The sequence below is a fragment of the Hemicordylus capensis genome, chromosome 1 (assembly GCF_027244095.1).
Source record: "Hemicordylus capensis ecotype Gifberg chromosome 1, rHemCap1.1.pri, whole genome shotgun sequence".
Taxonomy (NCBI): Eukaryota; Metazoa; Chordata; class Lepidosauria; order Squamata; family Cordylidae; genus Hemicordylus; species Hemicordylus capensis.
The window spans coordinates 352,868,810-352,896,400 of record NC_069657.1 but is presented as its reverse complement, the minus strand read 5'-3'; the positions used below and the strand labels follow the sequence as shown (position 1 = coordinate 352,896,400).

Sequence of the window (27,591 nt, the reverse complement as noted above, 5' to 3'; positions counted from 1 at the left end):
GGTGGTGAAGGAAGATGCTGGGAGTGGGAGGACTCCCCCCTCCTGCATCCCAGGGTGCCCCGGGGCACGAGTGTGGCGGTAGCTGTTCTTCCCCCGCCCTCACTAGCTGCCAGAAATGGCAGTGGGCCAGGGGGAAACCATTTAACCTGGCAGCAATTGCCCAGATGATTTCTGGCTGTGGTTAAGAAAACCACAGGTTCACTTAACCTGGGCTAAATGCCGGGTTAAAAAGTGGGGCTTGGCACAGGGGCAGTGCCGGGAGCAACCTTGCTCCCAGCGCTTCACATGCACAGCCTAACCCAGACTGGGCTACGCAGCCTGGGTTAGGCTACGTGTGTGAATACCCTTAGTATCTTACCAACTATGGGGTCAATATTTTTTCCTGCTTCCCCAACTGCTTGTAGATATCTTTATATATAAAGAATAAACCCAGACCATTCAAAGTAAGAATATGATTGCAAGTCACCTTGCGAAGCTTCTGGGCCTGCCAGGCAGGATATCCAATCCATTAAATAGAGCAACAGGATATATTTTACTGTAATCAGCCCATTAAATGAGGTGGAAGGTTAAGCTAAAGCAAATAAGAGCAATGTAAACAACCACTGTATTCAGAAACAATTTAAAAGCATGCCTCCTTGGGTGGGCTCTAAACACTAATTTAATATTCACAAACGCATGCACTTACAAAGGTATTAGTGGCTAAATCAAGGAAATAGAACATACAGTTTGAGAAGATCAAGATGAGACTGTCTTCTTGAAATTGACCTCTTTCTGGGTTCAGCTTCAGAGGAGCAGGGGCCTGCCAAGTCACAGAGCCGCCGAGGACTACCAAGTATCTAAGCAGAATACAATTCAGCTCGGTATGAGGTAGCAAAAGGGCTTTTTGAACAGAAAAGTCAAAACTGCATAATATATAAGTATAATTTGTGCATCTAGCATGCACAACTACAAAATACACAGATGCATTTTCCTTGTCTCTACACACATAAATGAACAGGCACACTTGATCAGGGAGCGGGTTCTAGCAGAGCCTGGACTTCACTTCACTATAAAGGGAAACATGGAAAAGTCCTATAGCTATCTTCTGGGATGCAGTCTGTGAGGTAAACCAATGGCAGATCAATGGCAGGCCTTTTAAAGTACCATGTATACTGATGGCAGTCCATAAAATAAATGCAATATTCAGAAGAACCTTTTATGGAATAATTTAACTGTACTAGCAATCTTCACAATGATCTTAGGCCGTTCAGCCAGGTGTGAGCTCTTCTGGAAGATGGAAACTTAACCACAGTCATGCATGCTTCCACAAAGATTACTGGAATGAGTTTTGTGTGGGGCTACCTTTGAAGAGTATTTGAAGACTTCAGCTAGTGCAGAATGCAACAACCCATTTATTAAGGGGTGCTGGCTTCAAAGTAGCTTGTTTTTACTGGCTGCCTACATGCTACCAAGCAACCTGGGCCCAGTGCAGCCTGGAGGCCATATCCATCCATACCAGCCTCTCTAGTGGACAGCCTTGCTATGTGCTCTTCCATTACATGTTGTAAAATCTTGTGGCATTCAAGACAAGCTCTCTATTGGTATGTCAAAACTTTCAACCCAGCTGCCCAAAGGTGCCCTATGCTATCGTGCTGTTAGAATTTAGGAAAAGAGTGTTTTATTTCTCAGGCATTTGGATTATTGAATGGATGCAGCCATCCATTTTGCTTATTTTGCTCCTCACCTCCCCACATATTTTTTATGCTTTTAAAAAATAAATAAATACACAGCATTTGCAGTCTAAATAAAATTCTACTGCAATTGATTTACACATTGGGGGGGACCCCAACAAAACCATTCCTCCCCCCTCTCCCTTTACCTCTTTCATGATCTTGGTAGCCTCCACTCGGTGCTGAGGTGCAGGATACAGCAACATACGATGGTAAAGAGACTGCAGAACAGGCTTCATGGATTCCATGGAGCCCACTAGCCGAACTAGTTCTGCTGCAATGTAATAAATTGTCCGGGCAACAGAGCTACTAAGGGCAGGTGCAGTTGAAGAACAACCTGACCCTCGGCCATGATCCGAGATCCCCAAGGAAGGGGAATCAGCCTCATGGCAGCTGCTGCTGTGAGCAGAAGTGATTGTTTTATCATGAACTGGATTTCCCAATATTACTATGAGGGCTGGACACAGCTGCTTCCTGAGAAAGAAAGAACAAATCAGAGAGGAAAACAATTAACACACACTAAAACTGGAAAGCAAATTGCAGTTATTTGGCAGATAAAGCAGATAAATGGAAAAAATTCTATATCCAGAAAACCATATAAATTATATTATTAAATTAATTATTATATTATATTATATTATATTATATTATATTATATTATATTATATTATATATCCAGTGATATAAATTAAGCAATATGAATAAAATATGGATATGTAAATAAAATTACAAATAATGGTTTTAATTCTTCAACCATCATTCACTGAAGAATGTTGCTTTTCTCTATATCCTTTCCATAATGTTTTCCCATACTGGCAGACCTGTCTGCATCCGATGAGTGAATAAACACACCCAGTCCCAGAGATAAACCCCACTGTGGATGTACACAGAGTGCTATCAGGGGACCTACCTAATCTGCTTGAGGAAACTTCAACAGCTGCTCTTTACTTCAGGAGCTCATCAGAACAAAAAAGGACATGCCCAAACTAGTGGCAGTAGCACTGGTATGCTTTCACATTCTAGAGAAAGTGTGCCAACTTTTTGTTCTTCATTTAAATCAGCCACCTCACTTTTATGGAGTGGGCCTGTCCAGGGCAAAATTGCCTCTGATGACATTAGGAGTTAGGCACAGGAGAATTCTGGGAGGTCAGTCCCTGCCACATCATCCAGGGCAGGGGCGTAGCGAGGCTGGAGTGGGCCCAGAGACAAAATTTTAAAATGGGTCCCTCGCTGATACACACACACTCACTTCACATGTGACTTGCCTTTGGGGGGGCCCTCGAGGCGTGGGGGCCCCCAGGCAGCCACCTCCCCTTGCCTAATGGTATTTACGCCCCTGATCCAGGGCTTCCTCTGCTCAGTTCAGCGAATGGCTGTTGGAGTCCAGCTTCAGAAGTCACCCCTCTTTCAACAAGACAGAGATGTCTCTTCTGGCTCCCAATCCTATCAGCACTCATGCATGTAAAGGAGTGCTAAGAGTTGTGGTCGTGAAGAAGTCCTAGAGCTTGGATGGAATGAACCAGTAATGATGAAACTCCACCACAGGGAGATAGCCAGGGGAGAGTGGGCTTATGTTTGCAAGGGGCATGGCCAGCATCCAGAAGGGCCAGCACAGCCCTGTGTAGCTCATTCCACAGCCAACTTCAATGCTGACTGGGCTTTTCCTTCATTATCTCTCTTCTCCAGAGCAAGGAAGAGTACAAAGAAAACACCCAGCCAACAACAAAGCCGGCTGGGAATAAGGTCAATCAGAGCTCGGAGGGAGGGGTGAGCCAGGCAGCTTCCAGGAGCTGAGAAGCATGAGTTCTTTGAACCTGTCTGCCCAATTATAGCACCACCCCACATTTTTAACATCTATTGGGCAGCATCGAGTTGTTATGACTAAGTAAAGTCCCATTAATTTCAGTAAGACTCAGTCATGACTAATCTTAATCTTGACACTGCCCATTGTAGTGGACATAAACTATTTCATGTTTGCTCAATATAAATATGAAGGTTTAGCATAGCTCTTATACAAGACTGAATTCCATCCCCCCACCCCACCCCCCAAAATCATTCAAAGTAGGAATACTAACCATATGAGATCAGTGAAGCCTTTATGGTGGTGCATATTAGAAGATGAACTATTCAGCATTGAGAGAATGCATTCCAAGTAGAGAAGCTGCACTTGCTGATTTTCGCTGACAAATGGAAACAAGTTGTATAATGTTATTGTTCATTCCAAACAGACAATAAAAAAGCAGATGCTTATTCTTCCTTCCCATTTTACAAGGAAATATATAAAAGGTTCTCTAAGAAAATAAAATGGAAAGTCATTGAATGCTATTATCCAGAATCAATTTCACTTTAAAAGAAAGATGAGTTTCTTGTTAAAATGGGGGAAGCTCTTCATCCAATGACAATATTTCAGCACTCTCATAAATCTAAATGTTACATTTCATCAAAACCAAAAAGCAAAACACCAGTACCATGGTCCAAAAGAATCAAGCAAATGCTGACTCACTGGCATAAGTGGAATTTGAAAGCACTTATGGGCCTGCAAGTTATTTCCATTGACTCCAATTTAGATACTTTAGTCATGTCTTAACAACTGACTGCCTTGGATGGGGGTATACATTTCTTTGCACATAAAAAGATACATCAAGGCACCTCAGTGGTACCCAGATAAACAAAATGATATACATGTGGTTTTTTCTACATCAGCTACATGAATGGAAATCTGCACTGCACATAGGTCTTCCTTGATGGATTGGGGCAGTATTTTCAAAGTTATGTGAAATATGTCACACGCATTCAGTCACTATTCTGCTTCCTGTCAGCTTCACTTTGCTCACAAAAATGCTTGGCATTAATAATAAGATGTCAAATGAATAATCTGGCTTCAAGATTATATCAAATGACAAGTTAATGAAATGAGACCTTGCCTCACTGTTATTTCCAATTATAGCACCACCCCACGTTTTTAACATATATTGGGCAGCATCCAGATAAACTAGTTGTCATGACTAAGTAAAGTCCCATTAATTTCAATAAGACTCAGTCATGACTAATCTTCATCTTGATGCTGCCCATTGTTAGGTAAAGTGTGCCATCAAGTCAATTCTGACTCCTGGCGCCCACAGAGCCCTGTGGTTTTCTTTGGTAGAATACAGGAGGAGTTTACCATTGCCTCCTTCCACAAAGTCTGAGATGATGCCTTTCAACATCTTCCTATATCGCTGCTGCCCAATATAGTAGCAGTGGGGATTCCAACCGGCAACCTTCTGCTTGCTAGTCAAGCATTTCCCCGCTGCGCCACTTAAGGTGCACTGCCCATTGTAGTGGACATAAACTATTTCATGATTGCTCAATATAATATGAAGGTTTAGCATAACTCTTATACAAGACTGAATTCCATCCCCCCCACCCCACCCTTAAAAATCATTCAAAGTAGGAATACTAACCATATGAGATCAGTGAAACCTTTATGGTGGTGCATATTAGAAGAGGAACTATTCAGCATTCAGAGAATAATGCATTCCATGTAGAGAAGCTGCACTTGCTTATCAGTGCAAGTGAATTGCACTGCTCAGGGTGAATTTTTTTTTTTAAGGTAATGCCAGTTGGAGGAATGAGGAAAGAAAGCCCTTTCTCTCTTAAAGATTTTCCTTAATTAGTGTTAACAACATAGGTAATCAATATTCACTTTTCTCCAGAACTAATGTCCATGTATTAAGTTTTACCATTAATTAAAAAGGACCCAACATGTGCAGAACATTTCAACAATGAAATGTTTCTACTCAAAACAAGGCGTTTTGAATGTTTCAAGCTCAAAACAGAACGCCCTTTAAATAATGTTTCAGCATTCTGAGGGCCATTTTGGAGGCTCGTTTTTTTCCTTGTTGATTGGTTTTCTGGCACTGGCTTCCAATTGCCTTGCAATCAGTTTGCTTCTTGGTTGGCTTATCATACAAATCAAGTGTTGTCATGGGACACAGTGTATCCACTGCTGGGGAGAGGAAGGTGGGAACACAAAAAGAGAGAATTTCAAAATGTATTCAAAGGGACTGGGAGGCAGAGAGAGCCCTTATTCTGTGCCTGCCTCTCTTGAAGAAGAGGTTGGACCAGTTGTTTTGATGAAACACTTGCATTTCATCTGAAGCTTGAAACAGAACACAAAATCTACCCTACTCAACATCCCTAAACACCAAACTACCCATTTGTGTTCAGGGCTGTCCTTAGGGCACAGCAAGCAGGGCGACTGCCCCAGGCCCCACTCTTTTAACCCCCATCAGAATAAACTGGAAGGGGGTCCCACACTGGCTGATTTGCTCCGGGGACCGCACCCTGCCAGGGCTCTCTAAGGACAGCCCTACTCTCCATTTCCATAGCAGCAGTAAAATATGCTAAAGTGAGTATGATTAGTATTGTGAAGTGTACTTCAATATGCCTGAATTCACTCAAATCCAGCGAGGTCTCCTGAGAAGCCGATATATTTAAAAATAAGTTATTTTATCTTTTTGCCATCTTGGTGGTTCTAAGTGACATATTGCCAAAGTACTACAGCCAGATACTCCAGCTCCAGGAATTTAAAGGTATTGGGTATTGAGAGAAAGAGGGAGACTTCCTAAGAGGGCAATTACAAATTAAACAAAAATATTTTCCATAGAAGGTAAAGAAATTATTAAGACAGACGGAGAGCATGCATGCTCTTGAATGCATGGCCCTGCAAAAGAGCAAGCTGGTTGGACCTACATATGGGAGGTCCATAAGCTCCCATAGTGCTGTTTCTCAAAACTATTTACTCTGAGCCAAGAGAAAAGAATCCATTCAGCCCTTCCAGGAGGTAAGCAATATGAGAACTCTGACCACAAGAGAAACTACTGTGTTTTGAAAAATGGACAAACTCAGAAACAATGGCATCATCTGGAATGCCTTTGTTGGGCTGTTCTTTTCTATTTTGACAAAGAGGAATGCGGGGAAATGACTTGACTATCAAGCCAGAGGTTGCCAGTTCAAATCCTCGCTTGTATGAGGATTCCCAGACTATATCGGACAGCAGCGATATAGGAAGGTGCAGAAAGGCATTGTCTTACACTGCACGGGAGATGGCAATTATAAACCCCTCCTGTATTCTACCAATGACAGCCACAGGGCTCTGTGGTCGCCAGGAGTCAACATCGACTTGATGGCACACTTTAATGTCTTCCGACACTGCTGCCTTGTTCAGATATTAATAGCAGCTGACTAGGTTTTTTGTTTTTGATTTTTTTCTCTACTTCCTTTAAATGTGCTAAATGGGTAAGTTCTGGTAGTGGGCTGGATTAAGTGGATAAACAAAAAGTTGATTGGTTTTGTTGCCATTGACTGTACACATTTATTGACTTAAAATAAAAGTATATAAAAGGCATGTAGTTAATAAGTATAAAGAATCAACAGATGTCCCCATTTTAATCAGTGACACATATGTCCATCATCACAAGGAAAGATGGCCCTGAAATTCCCTTATTTACCATTGGTAGGAGAGCTGGCATGAGAAAGGGCAGGTCCAACAAATCTGAATACTCCTTTATGGAAAGGAGTTCTCTCCCCATGCTTGACTCTGCCTTCTGAGCAGGAGCAGCAATTATTTGGCTCCAGTTTCAATTTCAGAGCCCTTGCCAGACTAGTTCTTTTCTTTTAGATTTGCCATGCCCCCCCCCCAAATTCCAGGTTTCACCTAGATTTTAAGTATGTCACCCAGATTGCTTAGCCCACCCAGATTCGCTCTTATTTCGGCTTCAAATTTTTAAAAAAACCTAATCTCTAGCCCTTGTAGAAGCAGAGTTATGGAACAAAATGTGTAGTCACTATTCTGTTCAAAAATTATTTTCAAGCCAATTTACATAATATGCAAACTAGGCAGCCAGATTATGAAAACCAGAATATGGCAACCCTATTTTATTTGATCTCACATTTAGTGTTTCTTCAGTTCTCCTTTCTTTTTATTTGATTCCCCCATAGTTTGGTCTTCTCCCCAGATGATTTAGTTCATTGGGAGGCAGGCAAGCTGTTTTTTTCAAAGTTCAGCTGTGCTGGTTCTCTTGGATATCCACAAAGCAAGAAGCCAGGCCATAGCACCTTGACTTCCTTAATACCCAGCTTGCTCAGTGGCAAAGGAAGTGTGATTTTGTGCACCCAGGTGAGCCTGGTGGTGCAGTACAACAGAGAAAGACGTTTGCCTCACCCAGAGCTGGCTCTAGGACTTATGGCGCCTGAGGTGAAGTATGACTTTGGTACACACAGCGTGCCATTCAATACAGAGAAAAATGAGAAGCCAGACAGTGCAACCAAGCATTGAAGAAAGCCAGACAGAGGTCGGATATACTTACACAGCTATTGCACAGTACTTGCATGGCTAAGGAGGCACAAGTTCTCCATTTTGCATTGTGCAAACTGGCTAAATTTGAAACCTCATCTGCATGACTGATTTTGCTTTCTCAAAAGCCTATACTCCCTCTTTGTTTTTAAGACAAAAAGCACTACAGTAGGTGGTGCCCAGTGCAATTCAACATTCAGAGGGGAAACTATCATTACAAAGCAAGCTTGCAATATGGAGCTGCTCTGGGAAGAGCAGAAGGTTCCAAGTTCCTTCCCTGGCATCTCCAAAATAGGGTTGGGAGAGATCCTACAGTCTGTGCAGACAATACCGTGCTAGATCAGTAGATGGCAGCTTCCTATGTCCCTAATACTGACAAAGATCCCTTCAGAAATCCTTACTGGGGCTCACACAGCACCAGTCTACTCTCTACACAAATGCCTGAGTCATCTTTAGGGCTAGGAAGTGAAGCTCTAAATAAGGCAGAGGGATACCCTTATTTCCTTATTTACCCTTAGTCTACCAGTGGCTGTTACTCTATGCCACAGCAACTGTCTGACTTTGCCCCCTCCCCCCTTTTTGATTGAAAGGAGCGCTGTGGATGTCAAGGAGTGTGGGCAGTGTGAAATTTGCAATTTAGAGAGCCAGTATGCTGTAGTGGTTAGGGTGTTGACCTAGGATTGGGGATACCCAAGTTAAAATCCCCATTCAAATATGAAACCGACTGGGTGATTCTGGGCCAGTCACTTATTTCTCGGCCTTAACTACCTCACAGGGTTGTTGTGAGGTTAACGATAACCATCTACAATGCTTTGGGATCTTGGAAAGAAGAGCAGCATATAAATGGTTTGCTTTCAAGTAAACTTGAATCCTAGGAATGCACTGAAGAGAAGGAAAAGAGGATTGAGAACACCATGCCTGACAACCAAGCCACAGAAAGAGACACGGGTTGTCGTCATCCCCCCACCTCCACCACCAGTTTAGGACCACTAAGGGAGAAACATAAGGAATGAAAAGCAGGCTCCGCTCTTTCCGCCATAGCTGCAGGTACAAAGGATGTACTCTTCCCACTCCCTCTCTCTCTGGAGGAGGATGGATTTACACCCAGACATGGGCAGAGGAGGAGAGGGCAACAGAGAGGAAATACCCAACAAGCGATTTAAAAGAACAGGTAAATAAGGATATACCACAACAACCCATAATCTCAAGGCAGCCAAGGGCATACAGGTTAGCTAAAACGTTCAAGGGGAGAGAAGCATGCACAGCCTCTAAAGCCATGCCAGGCAAGCCCCCCACTACTCTTCCTTCAGCCACCGCTGGCTTGAGGCCTTGAAGAGAGTTTGATCTCTCTTCAAGGTGGGTTTGATCTATCAAAATCGACACTTGTTAGTTTAATCTAACAAGATCTACATCCTGCCACTCTGCAGAGGGGTGAATCACAAGGCACACACTCTGCTGAGTTCTTCTGAGTCTTCGGAGCTCTCAGGTGGGGCAAAGCAGGGCAGGGCTTTGGTTCTGCAGGCATGTGGTGGCAGCAGTGCTTCAAAACATGCCAGCTGGCTGTTACTGTGGTGTGGGGCAAACTTCAGAAATTTACCCAGGTGACTGGGTGGGCTGGTGATGGTGGTGGCACCCCCCACTCCCAAGGCAACTGCCCAAGTCCACCGAGAGGGCAGACCAGCAACCCTAGCAGATGACACAAGGTAGGGGGCCTGCAATGAAGCCGTAACTCAGCTGATAAAGGAGGAAGAGGCACCAGTGAAGAACACACACACGAAACAGAATCAGCCATCACCACGGATGAGAACTTGGTGGCCATTTTGCGAGAGTGAACACTCGTTCATGTCAAAAACCCAGAGGTAGTCTATCCCAAGAAGTTGCTGGCTTAACAAAATGGGTACCAATGTACTAGAATGATTAGCTTTGTTTGAAATTATCATTGTGGATGAATTAATATTGTTGGGCTGTAGCTCAGTGTAGAACACATGCTTTGTCCCAGGTTAAATCCCTGATATCTCCAGGCAGGGCTAGTCCATCTAGCTCAGTATTATCTACCCAGACTGGCAGCGGCTTCTCCAAGGCTGCAGGCAGGAATCTCTCTCAGCCCTGTCTTGGAGATACTGGGGAGGGGACTTGGAACCTTCTGCATGCAAGCATGCAGATGCTCTTCCTAGAGTGGCCCCATTCCCTAAGGGGAATATCTTATAGTGCTCATGCATGTCATCTCCCATTCAAATGCAAACCAGGACAGACCCTACTTAGCAAAGGGGACAATTCATGCTTGCTACCACGAGACCTGCTCTCCTCTCCAGAAGGAGAGATGTTAAAATGAAATCCAACTCTAAAATCTAACTTTATTGCACTCTGAGTTAAATTAAATTGAGAGTTAAAAATTTAACTCTGAAATTTAACTTTAAATTCAAAGTTAAATTGACCATTCATATCTTCAGTTTAATTTGTGATGCTTGTTTGTCGAAATATGAGGCTTTGTTATTACTTGAACTATGCACAAATGCTACCATCTCTGAAATGGATAGTCGGCATCACCATCCACTAGCAAACAGAAAATGGCATCAATAATTTTTGTAGTTCAGAACCATGTAGATCAGTGCATCTCATAAGATACCTAGGCTGATCAAGTGAAGGGGAGTAGGTTACTTAGTCAGTAAAGTTTAAACGCACAATGCTGGAGACTAAAAGTAAGTTCACTCAGATTCTCTCTCCTCTCTTGCGCCTTACAAGATGCCACTGCCTCATAATCTAGGAGCCCTTGGAACCGCATCACAAACAACTTCAGAGCTCATGGTGACCCTAGAGGGGCTCTGGCATGGCAGCTCAGAGCTGCAGTTGGCCCAGGAGGAAGGAGATTGTGCCGGCATTCTGCCAGCTGTCATGCTACTGGCACTCCTGAAAGTCACCATCAGTCAAGAAAATGGTATAGCAAATACGGCCCATCACAACGATGCACAGTTTGCTAGTATAATAGTAAGCAACATATACTACTTCTCAGTGTTAACAACAAACTATACTTACACCCTATTGTCCAAGCTACCTTGCTTGGACAATTAATATACCCCAGTGCTTAGCAAATATATACAATATACATGCTGCTACTGCTAATAAATTACTTGCAATTAAAAAGTAGACAGATACCATTGGCAAGTAATTACAGTTATTTCAGTGTATGAGTAAATTAGGCTTCCTAAAGTTAATATAGGATGCATTTGTAACGATAATTACTGGGAATGGGAAATGTCTGCTTTTCTAGTACACATCAGTATTACTCTATAGTTACGCAATTAACTCCTCAATTAATTTTTCTACGATGCTGTTCATGTGTTGCAGCCTAGCATGAAAAGCACTAATTCACTTGAAGTCAAATGTATGCAAATTAGAGTTAAGCTAGGAATTACTTAAGACAGAAAAAGCACAAATTGTGGCTTACCACTTTCGTATCACAAAAAGAAAAGCATTATCAAAACTGGTTACATGGAGAAACAATTTTTGTAAAGTGACAGTGCAAAAATCGTGATAGCCTACTCTCTTTGAAACTGCACTGTGTGGGCCACTGTAGATGTTATTTTAAGTAGGGGTGATCTGAATAAGGAGCATGGTGGGGGAGGGTCTTTAACCCTTTAGTTCCACTATGGTCCTGGTTCCCTCCCCCATGTCTGCTATTGGACTAGGGATGAAAGCTCCTGTTTGCGCCAATGGAAACCTTTCTCCCTGTTCAGATTGCATCTGTGGAGATCTGGACCAGGCTCATAGCAAGGGCAAGGAGTTGCCCCTTCTGTCATGGTCCCAAGACAGATCAGGCTCTCTACATACGCTGTTTAACAACAGATGTGGCACCTGCTTAAAGTAATGTCTACTTTATCCCTCACAGGCTACAGTCTGTAGTGAGAAACAAAAAAAAAATTCCATTAAAATTTTGCATAAAATATATTAAGTTTGCATAATATGTTCTGATCTCTAACTCTGAAGGCTATACTAGCGTAGGTATTATGTTTCCGTTCTGTATGGCTGAGGGGAAAGAGCAAAGCACTACATTGGATGAAGTAGCCCAGAAAGGAGGGACAGGGATCAAATTCCACAAAGAGGAAGGAGTATGTAGGGTATGGATATATCACACCAACACTCTGCCTATATTTTACTAGCCATTCTTTCCATGCCTTAAACACACACACACACACACACACACACACACACACACACACACACAGAGAGATTACCAGGGTAACGGTTCTAAGATAAGTGCTGGTCGCTGCAACACTAAGCCTGGCACCACACTATTTCAGTGATCCTAACCAGGGACAGGCTTCTCCTCTCCTCATTTATGCTCAGAGTTGTATTATATTACTCACTCACCAGATGGCTGCCTGCAGTTTTTCACACAGAATCGTGAAGACAAAGACAACGTCATCACAAAGCGACTCTGCCGTAGAATCTCCAAAAGAAGCAAAGGATGGATATTAGGGTAACTGGCAAGTGTGCACCTAACTACACCCAAGCTAGACATTTGCAGCAGTGTCCCAAACTTATCCCCTAGCTAGTGACGTGATTCAGAAAATACTGCAGGAAACAGTATTTGGTTCTGGAAAAGAAACTCTTTTCTGTGCAAACCTTTTATCCTCATGGTGGAATTTTTTTTAAAAATGGAGATTTGGGAAGCAAAATGTAGGGGTGATGGGGGAGGTGCTATGTTCTGTGCATTTATGCAGGTTCCCCATGCAACACATACCACTTGTATTGATCACATAAGCACTCCTGTCTATGACGCAGATCAGATACTTAGGAATAGCTATGCATTGCCCGTGGGTGAGGCTTATAGGATGCACCATATCAGCATATTCAAAACTCCAGCAAAACTCCAGAGAGAGAGAAAATTAAATGCTTTTCCTAGAGTTTGATAAACACACTGCAGCTATGACACTTGAACGTTGTTCTGTCACTATTTTTATGTATTTATTTAACATACTTGTATACCACCCACCACCGAAGTCTTTAGGCAGCTTCAGTAGTATAAGTTTGGTAAAGAAGATAAATTATATTTTACAAGGCTCTGTTTAACATTTTTATTTCACTGTTTTAATGGGGGGGGGAAGAATGATGGGACATCATTTTTTAAAAAAATGCATATATACATGGGGAGGAAAAAAGTACAATGTACAATGGCATAGTATTTGAAAAATATTGCTCAGTTTGAAAGTATTTGTATATAACTCCAGAGGTATATTAATAAACTATGAGCAGTGGAAAATGAAGAGGGCAGAAACTTGTAAATAGGACAATGAAAATTCATGACAAGTTTGCATAGTCATTTGCAGGAGATGGGGGAAAGAAAATTGAGGGAGGAAAAAACGTTTCTGAATAACAATGAAATGATACCTGAGTTTTTGAACCCCTGGAGAATGGCTTGGCTTTCAGGTATCTATGAAGGGAAGAGAAAATGTATGGTATTTAGAACAGGTGGAAGAAATGTAGCAATGTTTACTGAAGGCCTTGTTCACTATACAGTTTACAGACATAAAGACAATTCCAGAAATCACGTCTTTGGTCAGAAACAAACTAAACACAAACTAAAGTACCATTTAGTGCAAACAGACAACTTTATTACGAATTTGCCTAAAAGTGTTGATACTTGTTCTCAGCTGACTGCAAGACTGGAAACTGCTTCCGTGGGTTATAATTCTGAGAAAAGATTTACTGAGCAGGACAGTAGTCTTCCCAGCAAATTAACAAACTGACAGGACTGTCTCTAAAGGGGCGAGGGGCTGGGAGCAAATCAGCAAGTGCGGGGCCTCCTTAACATTTCAATATAATATACATTATATGTAAAACACACACACACTCAAATAACTTCTTTATTTTACACATTTGCACAACTTTCATTCCAAAATTGAATTCTCTTGCAATAAAACTCTTATGTTGAAGGAAGACACTAGGATTTCCAACATGACTGTACATTTATTGCCAGGAGCAAGTATTATTTGAACAAGGAACTCCATACTTTTTCATGTCCGGATTTAAACCAAACCAGCAAAACCGGTTTTGTGCCCACCCCTAGCTGCTACGTACTTGTCAGGCTAGATAATACTGAGCTGGACAGACTAGAGGATTGACACTGTATAAGACAGCTTCCTATGTACCACACACTTTACATAAATAAAGCCCCGGTTTCAGGGACAAACTTATAAAAGGCAAAGCAACTCCAGGTAACTTCAGAGGAGCAGTGGTGGGGGAGGTTTCCTTAACCATTTCCCTTCCTGCAGACATTTTGCTCAAAATCGCTATCTCTAAGCAGCTTCCTGATATGCAAGGGAAAAGATACAGGCTCCCATATATTTTACACCTCAGAAAAGCAGCTTGGAAGTGTGATTTTGAATAGTCAGCCAGCTAGCAAGGGAAAGGTCTTTCTTGACCTCTCTTCTTGCTGATTCTTTATTCAACCTGATGCCACTCAGAAATTTTCTGCAGTTAAAAACAAACAACACACACAGTGGAAAAAGTATTCATGGAACTCCATGCAACATGTAGTTTTGCCCTCAACCTTTTATCCTCAGTTAAAAGATCTTCGGAGAAGAGTTAAGGGTCTTAGTCTGGGATTCCAAAAAACTACTGCTAGACAGGAGTGGTCTCAATGGACTTTTTTTGTATAAGGAAGTCTCTTAAAACATAATATTGTTCCAAGGTGCTGGACTATATCCTTGACAATGTTTAGTTGAAGATTTTCTCAGCTTTCTTAGGAACATAGGAACCTGCCATATACTGGTCAGACCATAGGTCCATCTAGCTCACACTTTATATCCACAAAACACAGCGCAGAAACACAGTACCCTGAATGAAATACAGACAAATAGAACTAAGAAATACTAATCTCATCTCCTGTCTCCATAGGACTCACTGTATTTTCTTGTTTCTGCCGTAACTGTAAAGTCAAGTCACTCAACATCTGGCTAAGGGTTGCCCGCACAGCTGTATTAATACTCCGCTGATGATAGCTGGACAGATAGGTTTCAATACACACCTGGGGTGGGGGTGGAGAGAAGAATGACAGTAACACACTGATATTAAGGGCAATGCATTGTGCACTGTCTAGAACAATTTGACTGAAGCCTTAATTCTGAACCACCAAACTGCATACAGTGTCATATACAACATAATAATATCCCAATCTGAAAATAGTTTTTTGCTTATGTGAGTCTTCTCTCATTTTTTATGTCAGAGGGCTTACTTACTCCATTCAAAGTTAGGCCTAGTTCTCACTGAAGTGGCAGACACGACATGGAGACACGGCACTCCCCCTCCCCCACCCTGGTGGGTCACTGTAACTGTGAGTGCGGGGAAACATTTCTGGAATGCTTTAAGAGGCTGTGGGAATAACATCTGAATAGGGCTTAGGTGTCTGGGAGAAGGGTTCTAACCTAACTTCCCCTTCCCCCAAATGGTAGTTTTCTATTTGGAGACTTTTTTCTTTTCTCGAATGGAGGAAAACTCCATCTCATCAGTAGGCTAAAGTGGTGTAGCCCAGACAGAGGTCAATGAACTACAACCTAGTTAAGAGCATCTACAATGAATATTTTTGCTGATACTATTTAGTAATTTGAGGTTATAATTTAAGACTATGCTCTTGTTCAGGCAGTTGAATTTGCAGTAAACACTTGCAAAACTCAGCTACAAAACAAACAAAAAATTTACTTCCATTGCCAGCAAGCCATTAAATAGCAACTGTCTATCACAGCTCCCTGAATGGCTTTGGGCTGGAAGGTCATGAGAGCAATTCCCATTAAGTACATTAAGTACTGTGCACTGGAAAAAGAGCACAGGAAAGGGTGGAGGACCACAGGGAAAACTTAAAAGGAACATAGAGAGGAGGATGACTCCTCTCTGAATTATGATTTACAGTGATGTAAACATCACTGATGTAAACAGTGATGTAAATGATGTAACATCATTTACAGTGATATAAACAAATCACAACTGCTGTTTTAGCAATAGAAATCTACTCTGAGTGTTAAAAAGTACATTCTAGTTGATGGCAATTAATGAAAACTAGCTTAACCCACACAGAACATCTGCGCGCTAGTACTTGATTGCTCCCCACCTCCTGCCACAGCCCCACTCACCTCAGAGATCTCTCCAGCCTCACCTGAGCCTCACTCCTCCTCCTGCTCATCCTCCTCCATCCCGTTGATACCACACACACCCTTACCCCTTTTGGTCAATCCTCCATCCCTTTACTCATCCCCCTCACCCCTTTTGGTCATGGCTGCAGCGTTGTGGTGCCTACTGGCTAAGCTACAGCTGCCTTTCCCCAGAGACCTCCCCACCCTCACCTGAGCCCCACTCCTCCCCATAGGAGGAGCAGCGGTTGACTGGGCCCTTCCTTGCTGCTGCCACCACCATGGCTGCTCATTCCCCTCAGGCCGCTGACAGGCCCAGGCCCGTCCCTTGCCTGCCTGCCTCTGCCAATGGCCTTGGTAGCCCCAAACAGCAGCAGTGGTTGACTGGGCCCTTCTTTGCTGCAGCTTGTTCCCTTCAGGCCTTGTTCCCCTCAGGCCTTGTTCCCCTCAGGCCTTTGCTGCAGCTTGTTCCCCTCAGGCCAATGAAAGGCTCCCTTTCCCCTCCTTTCTTGCTCTCTCCTCCACTCACTTTCTCCCCCTTTCTTTCTTTCTCTCTCTCTCCCTTCCTGAGATAACAGATCTTGTTCATCTTGTTTCCTCTTCTAGTTCACGCAATGGCAGGCGTCTTCTCCTGAAGGGGCTCTTTCCTCCCTCATGACCCCTCTCTTCGCAGACCCCTGACCACTATCCTTATAGATAGATAGATAGATAGATAGATAGATAGATAGATAGATAGATAGATTTATCTCCTCTACAATCAAGAACATCTTCTGACCAGTAACAGTTGCATTCCAACCGACCTTAACCATCACAGTCTCCTCCTCCCTATCTGCATATAAAATCCCCACTGTCCAATCACCATGGTGCCACAGGCTCCTCCTCCCTATCTGCAAATGGAGTCCCCACCGCCCAATCACCATGGTGCTTCTGCTCTCACAAGATCCTCCTTCCAATTTGCATATGGAATCCACACTCCCCAATCACCACGATGCTTCTGCTCGTGAACTCTCGCAAGAGCTGCCATGCACAGGATTAGCCACGGGTATACCTTAGAGAATTATATATAGAGATAATTTAAGCACCCAAGTTTAGCTACCAGTGAAAAGTGAGCACTCACCTCTGCAATCTTCAGCACTGAACTCCCATTCAGCTCAAACGTTGGGGTGTATGTTATACAGAGCAGGACCTATAAGCAAAAGTACAGCAAAGGGTGGGAGTAATCCAAATAACAAAACCAGTAAATTGTAATAATAAAATAAATAGAACAGGTAAAACAATAAAAAGTTAAATATACTCTCTGCTTGCAAATAATCTCAATCTAAATTTCTGAGTAAATTAAAAGCTTTTATCAGCACACCTAAATCTCAAAAAGGAAGTTGTCTATAGGACTTCTTAAGGGAGACCATTCCATAATACTGGTGCTAACACCAAAAAAACCACTCATTTTGTACACTACAAATCTTAAATTTCAAAGTATCTGGCATAAGGCGTCCTCTCAAATATCTCAGAAGATATTCTCAAGACTCTATCTTTGCCTTTTGGATTTTTTGTTGTTGTTGTTGAGTCGTAAAATGCAAGACACATTTAAATGCAAGACACAAGCAGGCTAATGAGAAGGACACACAGAACATGAAAGAAACCACATTAAATAGACTCTTAGCTTACAAATGCTCTGATAAAAGCCATTTCCATAATGGAGTGACTCAAAATGAAGGCTGTGGATGTTAATTACTGTTAGAGTACTTCCTGTCTCACAACTTTAACTATATCTTTGCTCCCAGATTACCGAGAATATGAAGGATATTAATCTGAAGCATCTCCCAAACTAATAAGCAAGAGAGACGGTAGAAGACATCTATATTAGAATGAAATATATCCCCCCTTAAAAAAAATGGTTTGGCACATATACTGGGGCACTGATGTATGGCCTATGGACTCTTTACAGAATCCTGAAGTTGCCTGCATGTCTGCAGAAAAAAAATGTTTTTCAAGAGACACAAATATTAAATCTACAAATCAAGATGTTAAAATCAAGATTCCCCAATTTCAGGACTGCAATCTCTATAAATGTTCTAAACTGCCAGAGACGTAAGTTTGGGGCAGTATAAAAATATGTTAAATAAAATAAAATAAAATAAATAAATTCATCTGTCCACCATCTCATATTAAGCCACTTCACTGGCCCAGACAAACCATTAGAAACAACAGAGGGAGAGAGTCACAGGGGAAAGAACAGCTCAGAAAGCTCAAGAAACACCACCTGTGTGTGCAGGTTTCAGTACCTTTCCAGCTTTTATAAACATTGCACCAGTCCCCCTAATTTCTTCATGCCTATTTGCATGATTACTGCCCCTCAGTGACAAGCAGCTAATGTGCATTCCATATTGCTCAATGAAAGCAATAGGCTTTCGCACAGATGAAGCTACTCACATGTAGCTTCACCTTTTTGGGGGCTTTTTTTGCCACTCTCTGGGAACTATATGGCCTACACCACTGGCATTCAGAGAGAAGAGGGTATTCCAGCATCATAAACCAAGTGGAGTACTATTGCCAGTCCATACACAGAGGTCAGGGGAACAAGGAAAAGAAGATCTGTGTCCATCAGAACTCTGGGCAAGGGTAAAGAAGTGTCATGTACAAACATGCATAGAAAGCAATAGTCTGGAACTAATGTGAGCCTACAGGCGCAAGTAGCGATCAGCACATCTACTATCTAGTAATACAACTGGGTGAGAATGCCGGATATGAAGAGGCAGAGACAGATTTTCTAGGGTTTTAACCAACGGAGCCCTCCTTATGAACTCTTCATTATGCATGGACTCAGCTGTCTCTAAGTCATATTACAACATTTAGCCCCACCATTTGATGGACATCTCAGATAACCTTTACAATAATTCTCCAGCCACATGGAAGCCAAAGATTTATCAAATGATCACTCACAACTGGCAAAAATATCTAAAAGACAGGGCTGATTGTAGAGTATACAGGAAAGACCCACACAGTTTGGTCCAGTGGTGGCACGAGGTAAATGTTCTAGTGACAACAACCCTTGTGTGTGATGTCATGTGAAAGGGGCATGGCCAGAGCTCCAGAGGGCTCACATGAACCCTCCAGAGATCATTCCCAACCATTCCCAAATCCTGGCTGGGTGCATTTGGGAATGCGGGCAGGCCCTCCGGAGCTCTGGCCACGCCCTATTGTGAGTGATATTGCATGGGGGCATACCGAAAGCCCCCAAAGGGCCACATGAGCCCTCCAGGGCTCATTCCCAGCTGGGTGCACTTATTTCCCCTTCTCTCCAGCGAGGAAGGGAATTAAATGTACCCGGCCAGCAAACGCCAACTGGGAATGAGCTCTCCCGTAAAGGCAGCCAGGCTGTTCTTCCTGCTAGTGTTCTTCAGCTAGTGTTGCACAGGGTATGCTATGTGGCTTTTTCCCATGCTTGCTGCCTCTGCCTGCCTCCTTCAGAGTAGTCCTCTCTGCCCTCTTGGACAAGGGTCCATTCTGCTCCTTCCAGTCAGGCTTGTCTAGATGGTCTCTGAATCAAGGTGGTGGTGGTGATTTTTAAAAATTTCCCCAGTAAATCCAGTGTGGTCTGTGAATGGTCTCGATGGTCTCTGAATTGCCCTCCTCCCGCAAGGAATCAAAAAGCATGAGTTCTGGTACCTCCCCCCCCCCCCCAAGAAAAAAAGGACTATGGTTGAGTACCTATCAGTTCAAAATCAAACTTATAGCAAACCTAGCTATAAACCTAGCATGGCAGAGGAAGGCCTCAAAAGGATGTGGCGGCGGGGGGGGGGGGAGCCCATTCCCCCCTTCTTGCCACTCTGCCCCCACCTCTGACAAGGGCTGAAAAGCTCTACAAGGCTCTGTTCCAGGCTGACTAGAGCCCTGAACCATGTGCATGGTAAAACAGAGGGGCAAAGCAAATTTAGGAATCCACTCATAGCTCTGGAAAGACTGTGTACTCCTTTTTCAAGGTATAAAGCATGGCAAGTTTAATTATGAAGAGTACTGAACATCATCATTTCCTATGAATCAACGGAGCTGTAGGAAGGATCTGCCATCCTGGGTGCCTATAATTCTCTTAAATCAATGATTCAAGCATCCAGGCAACCTTACATCAAAACTGGAATAATTGTAAAAACACATGGCATGCTGAATGTTCCCTAAAGAAAGAATTCATTCATCTTCTAGATGAAGGCAGAGCTCATCCTGAAAATTAAGTGAATGTTCTGCTTATGCAGGAGAATAGCAATAACAGTGAAAGGAGGAGATTTAAAAGAACCATTTAACAGGCTTCCTTAATGGCTCTGACAGTAGTTTCTGCCTTTAGTTACAACAATTTAAGGAGGATTTTATTTTTTAAAAGCACACTAGCAAAGACAAAACAAAAAACAGGCGGCAGAGCTGAATACCTACCTTGTAACTGGAGGATATAGGGGAAAGTATATTATTGTATGTATGTATGTAAAATATGTCTTGGACAAGGGTCCATTCTGCTTCCTCCAGTCAGGCTTGTGAGTGGTCTAGATGGACTCCAAATCAAGGGGTGGTGGCGGCGGTGATATTGTGAATCTGTTTTATCAACACTACTAAGCATTAAATATCTGTGACTGATGTTACATAAAAAGAAATTTTGCATGAATTCAGCATTTGATATTTGAACTTTCAGTATATCTACACACACACAACATGAAAGTATACTATACTGCATCTGAAAACATACTCAATATTCAAGTTTTGAATCTGGAATTTCCCTAAACCTGTACAGTCCAATTCCAAATTAGTACTCTAGACACTTGTATTTACTACATGCAGAACATTTTTATACAGGACTTTTCCATTTCAAAGCCAGTATCAGTAGTAAAGTGGTGCAGCCATTACGTCACACATACGTCCAGGAGAATGACATCCAGGATAGAAACCAACAAAAACATTCAAAACTGAATAATACTTTACACATTTAAATGCAAAATATTCACTCTGATTCAGCAAATTACAACTATTTTTTCCTTTTGCTTAATGCAGAAGAGGCTGTTAAGAAATATCCTTCATTTGTATTATTTGTGCCAAATGGAGATACTGAAGGTTATTGCTTGAAGGAATTTCATTTTCTGCAACTCTAGGATATGGACAGGGCATTTGGTGAGGTGTGATCTATGATCTACATGCTCAATTTCTGAATGATTACATCTGTGAAGGGTCTGATAGGTGGTCTGAAGGGTCTGAGAGATAATGAATGTCTCCGTGCAGAAGGGGCTGGTCTCTCCTGTTTGAAAGAAGTGGTAGTGTGGGGCCGCTTCCAAAAAATGCCTTTGGACCTAGACGGGTAAGGACTTATTGGCCAGTCTCTAATAATACAGGAAAACCCCGTTAATCATGGACTCCATACCCGTGGTTTCGTGTCTCCACATTTGGGAAATTGGCACCCAACCTTGGTATATACAAATAAAATCAGCAACTGAGGGGTTAATTTTTGCATAATGACCTCAGAGGTCATTTCTGGCTACCATTTTGAAACGGGAGGCCTCAAAATGGCTTTTGCAGGAAAAAAGGCACCTCACTCCCACAATTTTCAGTCTATTTTTTGCTATGGGGGGGCATTGCTGTGCTGCTGGGGACCCACGGATCACACTAGGCCACTTTCCCCCATATTTTTAGGGCCACCCTCCCCGCCTTAACATTTTCCCAACTTCCAGGAACCTAACCCCTGTGATCCCATTGCCCCAATGCCTCCGTATTCACGGTTTCCATATCCACAATAGCAGCGAAGAATGGAACCTCTGTAAATACAGAGGTTCTCCTATATTCCCTTTCTGCCAAGATTTCAAGAACATAGTGCAACCAAGCTCAAACACTGTTGGATGGCACAATGATTATCTTGCTCCTTATCAACTGGTTTGATAATGAACCAGATAATCAGTGTGTCAAACTGATTGGTTTCAAACCTAGTTTGGGACAGAGGCTGCCTTGCCTGGTAGACAGTCTGTGTTGGGAAAGAGACAGCATGATTCTCTTTGACCACTCAGTGGCTTTCAATACCATTGGTTGTGGCATTCTTTTGGGCTACTTGTCTGAGTTGGGAATGATTCCACTCCTATCTGGCAAGTAGGTTTAAAATGGTGCTACCAGGATCTCTGCTCTACCTCACTATCACTGCGCTATCAAGGGCCATGAGATTGTACTCTGTCCCCATGCTATTAACATCTATTTGAAATGAATAGATGGTTGTCAGGGTGCTGTCATCAATATACTGATGATGCCCAGTTCTACTTTTCATTACATCCATATATGGTTGAATTTCTGCAACTGTATCTGGGAGCAGTGATGATGTTGAATCCAGATAATATGCAAGTAGTGATAGGCAATTTGGCATAGTCTGGTATCTCTCCTGTTCTAGGTGCGGCTGCACTTCCTTTGAAAGATAAGATCAGGGCTGTAGTCTGAATGTACTCCTGGTCTCAGCTATGCTCCTTAACGCACACCCAGAACAGGACAAACACCAGATCCAGACTTTGCCAAATGCCTGACGATCTATAGCTAGGAGCGCTTATCATCAGCTCTTGTTGGTGTGCAAATGATACCTTCTGCTGGGGAAAAATAACATTGCCTCAGTCATTCATGCTTTGTTAACCTACTGCAATGCCCTCTATGTGGATCTGTCTTTGAAAACTGTTTAGAAAATACAGCTTGTCTGGAATGTGGTGAAGAGATTGTTAATAGGAAGAGATTGTTAATAGGATGCCACTACAGAGAACATATCACACCTATGCTTCAACAACGTCACTGACTCCCAAATGGTTTCCAGGCCAATTTAAAGTGCTGGTTTATCCTTCCAACCCTAAATTATCTGGGACCTGATCATTATCCCAAATTAATCTGTCCGTTTGCTTACATTTTCATCCAAGGTTCTGCTTTCTGTACTTCTCTTATCTGAGATTAGGTACCAGAGACACAGACTTCGCTTTATTGTGCTCCAGGCTGTGAAACTTCTCCCAGAGGTGTTGTTAGCCCTCTCTTTTCCCGCTCTTCTAAAAGACTGGTTAAAACAACCTTGTTCAGACCATTTGATAGGTGAGAGAGATTGGTGCTTTAAACTGGTGTCTGCTCAGGGTTAATAATTTTTTTTAAATCGCTTTTTACATTTAAATTGATTCTTTAAAAAAAAATCATAAAGAACCTAGGTCAAAGATATCATGAATATTAATAATAATTTCTAATTATATTCTATGGATATGTTAACATCAGTATATGGGGATGAGATATAACAGATCTGATCTGTCCAATTCTGAAGGTGGTGTACATGTAGCGTGCGTGCGTGCGCGCGCACACACACACACACACACACACACAGAGTCAAGCCCTTGCTCTCCTCTTCAAATGTGCAAAGACCTATAAGGTCAATGAATGAATAAGGATGTGTGTGTGTGTGTGTGTAATAGATCTGAACAAGGAGGAGGAGTCTGGATATAAAGGCATGGGATGGGGAGGGGAGGGGAGGGGAATAGAAAGTGAAACCAAAGTGAACAGAACACATCCATACAGTTCCCGAGGAAAAGTTTTCTAAGTGCATCCTCTATTGTAGAAGGGTAACACCTATCATGGCATCAGGCCTTAAAAGAGATCCCACTTGGGAATATTTTAATGAAGTTCCTGTACCTGTGGGTAAAAAAGGCATGCATGCAAAAGGCAAATAGTGCAACAATGAAATGCAAGATGTACTTCAAGTTTGACTGTAAAAAAAAAAAAAGAATTGTGTACCTATTATTGTGTGTACCTACCTTCTAAAAATGAAACCTAGATCTATCTCTATGTATGTATTAAGGTTATATTAGATGACAAGAATGTACTTTTATAGAAAATGATGATTAAATAGAATCTACCTGACTAGTAATTTAAATTATGATTTTAATAATTAAAATTGAGTCCTATGAAGTGATTTAAATCATGATTTAAATCATGATTTAAATAAAATCAACCCTGTTTCTGCTGCTTTCTAAATCCTTTAAAATCTTACTTGAATTTTCAATTTTTCAATTTGCAGTTTTGCACTACTAGTAATTTGTGGAATATTTTTACTTTATTTTTAATGGGTAACATCTCCAGTGATGCTTGCAGGAGGTCTCTTTGTGGTCTTAGTGCTCCATAATGTTGTGCTACTGCTGAAGGATCTTCTTGGGAACATACAGGAGCTTGTGTAAGAGGTAGTGCAGTGTTGTGTAACATTTAGCTAGTGCATTGTTGAATTAATTTGGAACAAAGGTTAATTTCTTCACACAACCACCCTGCACTAAATGCTGATGCTAGTGTAACTGTGGCACTGTTTAACGATGGGCTATAAGTGAATCAAATAAATATTTGCTTAGTTCTTTTTTAAGCCAAACACTGCACATGCATTTAAAAAATGAGCTTCACCACTATTCACAACTTATTTCACCACAGGCTTCCTAGCAAACCCAGGAGAAGACACTCCTCCCAAAAGCCTCTCTCAATTAAAGCACATCTAAACTGCCATTTCTGCTGTTCACGACTGCAAACTAGCAGCAGAAGAGGTGCTCAAAAGTACTTGCATTGACATGTGAAATCTGTCCTAGATGTACTTCAAGGTCAAAATTTGCAAAAACCTTCTGCAAATTAACAACCAGGGCAGAGAATATCTTGAGAATACAGACAAGGAAACAGTTGGTTTCCTTGTCTGTGTTCTCAAGATATTCTTTGCCCTGGTTGTCTCAGTTTACCAAGTACCTTTTTATTGCTGCAATGAATTCCTGTTTTTATGGACAGTGAAATGATTCTTTTATTCTTGTAATAAAACCAGTCATTATGTATCCTGTATGTTTGAATGACACAGTAGAGAGAATAATGCTGTTTACACAGACTTTTAATCAGTGCTGTTTCAATGCAACTTGCTTCTCAACTTCTTTATGCAGTTTAAAAACAAACAAGCTGAAATGGCTGTTCTATTAAATGTGACTAGGGACATATACTGTGGGGGAGATATAGATCATTCAAAATGTCCTTACTCCCCACGCCACCCCAAACACATACATTTTATATTAATATTTAAACCGTTTTTATTTTATGTTTTATGTGAACCGCCCTGAGCTATTCTGGTATAAAAATGAAATAAATTTAAAAATGAAATACATAATAAGCATGGAGAAACTGGAAGCAGGCCTTGGGCTCACAAGCCTCCTCCTCTGACCCTTTATGGGGCATAAAATGTAACACCCAAACAAGGAGATAGTGCTTTCAAGCAGGTCTGGGAGGTGCCATATTCACAGGATACCCCAGTTCAGGTGCTACATTCTACACACAGTGAGGGATGGGAATTCACAAGCCTCAGAGCCCACCTTCTGGGTTATATCACTATACACACCCAGGTTAATGGCTGACTTTTAATAGTTCTCTTAACTTTATTTTCTTCTGAATGTTCAGTTAATTAAGAAGTGCAGAATTAACAACAGATTAATAAATATATAAGAACAATAATAAAACACTCAGAGGGCACAATCCAACCAAAATTAGGTACTTTTTAACTTGCAGGGGAAATTTAAGAGTAAGTTTTGAAACTTAAGGGTACTTAACAGGGCTGGATTGTGCCCAACGGGGTGAGTGTGCCAGGTCACACAGTCCATCAAACCATACTTTGTTAAACGTGGAATGCAGCAATAAGGAGCCCACATACTTTCTCTTCCTCAGCTCTGGCACAGTGCTATGTCAGATAAATAATAGTTAGTTAAATTACAGCTCTGCATATCATCCAAAGTTGGGAACTCTGGTTTAACTATGGGTTATAAACCAAGATATCAAGCCGGGAACTGGTTTATTAGCCACAGTTAACCCAAAACTTCCACGTCTGGATGACATATAGAGCTGCAGTTCAGCTAATTAGGGTTCCCCAGCATGCACGCTGGTTAGGGTAACAATAGCATGAATAAATAAAAATATAGTCTTTTTGTTGTTGTTCCACTGCCTCAACATTTGACTGATCAATAAGAAAGAATAAGGGGCTTTAGGGACTTTGAGTGCACTTGTGTAGAGTACACAATTTATCAACAATAGACAGGATGATATGTTGATGCTTGTAGGAACCGCTTTTGTCATAATTTACTGTAATAGCCAAGTACCTATCCTGAATACATAGTGAGTACTGTAAAAAAAAACACACCAATATTGCTTAGGCTGCAATCTCGCACATTTACTTGGGCATAAGTCCTATGAACTCAGTGAGATTCACTTTCAAGTAAATGAGCATCGGATCCAGCTGAACATATTTATTACACCCACCCACACACAATTATCTGTGAAAAGATTTAAGCACACACAACTTCAAGACAGTTAACCCCTGCTAACTAAGCAAAAGGGCATCTTTTAAAGTGGTGATTCTCTTATATTTAGTAGGGGAAGAGCAATTAGCCCCAGCACAACATCCCTCCAGTGGCTGTTGTTGGTGTTCATCTTATATATATATATTTTAGATTGTGAGCCCTTTGGGGACAGGGAAACATCTTATTTATTTATTCTTTATTTCCTACCTAAACTGCTTTGGAAATATTTTTGAAAAGCAGTATATAGCTGCTGCTGCTGCTGCTGCTACTACTACTACTAGTGGTGGTGGTAGTAGTAGTAGAAGTAGTAGTAGTATAATAGAAAGTTAGATTCATGGTCACTATTTATGATAAAGGAAACTGGCAATTTCCTTCCAAGCAATGTCAGGAAAAACAATATTAAGTTGGGAAACAGCACATCTATTCTACCAATCGATTAGGAGAAAGCTACGCTTGATTAAGACTGAACAGGTGGTTACTTTGCCCATGAAGTAAAAGCAAGTTTTAGCAGTCCTTTTTTAATCCTCTCCCTATCTACGTGATTGTGTATTCTTTTTTACAATGCAACACAGGCTTCTGTTTGTTTCCATGCCTACATGACACAGACACGGCACCTGCTAAATTTATGAAGATTAGTTCTTCTAGACTCAGAGTAAAAAAACAGGGATATCATCTATTAATATTGTGAGCAAATTAATATTGTGAGAAATATTCATAGCACCAGTCCAGGAGTTCTTTATCACTTCAATTAGCAGTAAAGAAAGGGAGCCTCATAAATACTAGAAAAGGTCACGACTGACAGAAGTTCAGGGAATTAGTTGAGCAGGGATTAATTAGTTATTTCCTTCTCTCCTTTTAACTTTCCACACAGCAGCTTTCTCAGCAGTTTTACATTTTCTAAGATGCTGAAGAATCAAGCCACAACATGGAAAACTGACACCCAATATCCCACTCAAACTTATTCTGTAGATTATGCACAAGCCAGGGCTGCCAGCTTCCCCCAACCCCTCGGAAGACCTTCTATGTCTTCCACCTGACACAAAGAAATTTAATAAGTGAAGCTTTTGCTGACATGCAGATTAAGAATT

At 41.7% G+C, this 27,591-nt stretch overlaps 1 protein-coding gene across 5 annotated transcripts in view; it reads right to left on the bottom strand.

The window, feature by feature from the left end:
- The window catches only part of ARFGEF3 (ARFGEF family member 3), a 131,867-nt gene that overhangs the window by 67,953 nt on the left and 36,323 nt on the right, over nt 1-27,591 (bottom strand). For 3 of the 5 annotated variants that reach the window (XM_053289176.1, XM_053289145.1, XM_053289156.1), the window contains exons 5-11: nt 17,287-17,355; nt 14,951-15,073; nt 13,435-13,477; nt 12,415-12,493; nt 3,785-3,889; nt 1,859-2,183; nt 724-836 (exon numbers count right to left, since the gene is read on the bottom strand). In XM_053289176.1, the coding sequence (XP_053145151.1) occupies nt 724-836; nt 1,859-2,183; nt 3,785-3,889; nt 12,415-12,493; nt 13,435-13,477; nt 14,951-15,073; nt 17,287-17,355 (857 nt within the window). Of the gene's footprint in view, nt 1-723; nt 837-1,858; nt 2,184-3,784; nt 3,890-12,414; nt 12,494-13,434; nt 13,478-14,950; nt 15,074-16,172; nt 16,320-16,969; nt 16,989-17,286; nt 17,356-27,591 lie in introns of those variants that run through there. The other 2 variants (XM_053289160.1, XM_053289165.1) reach the window with 2 other exon arrangements.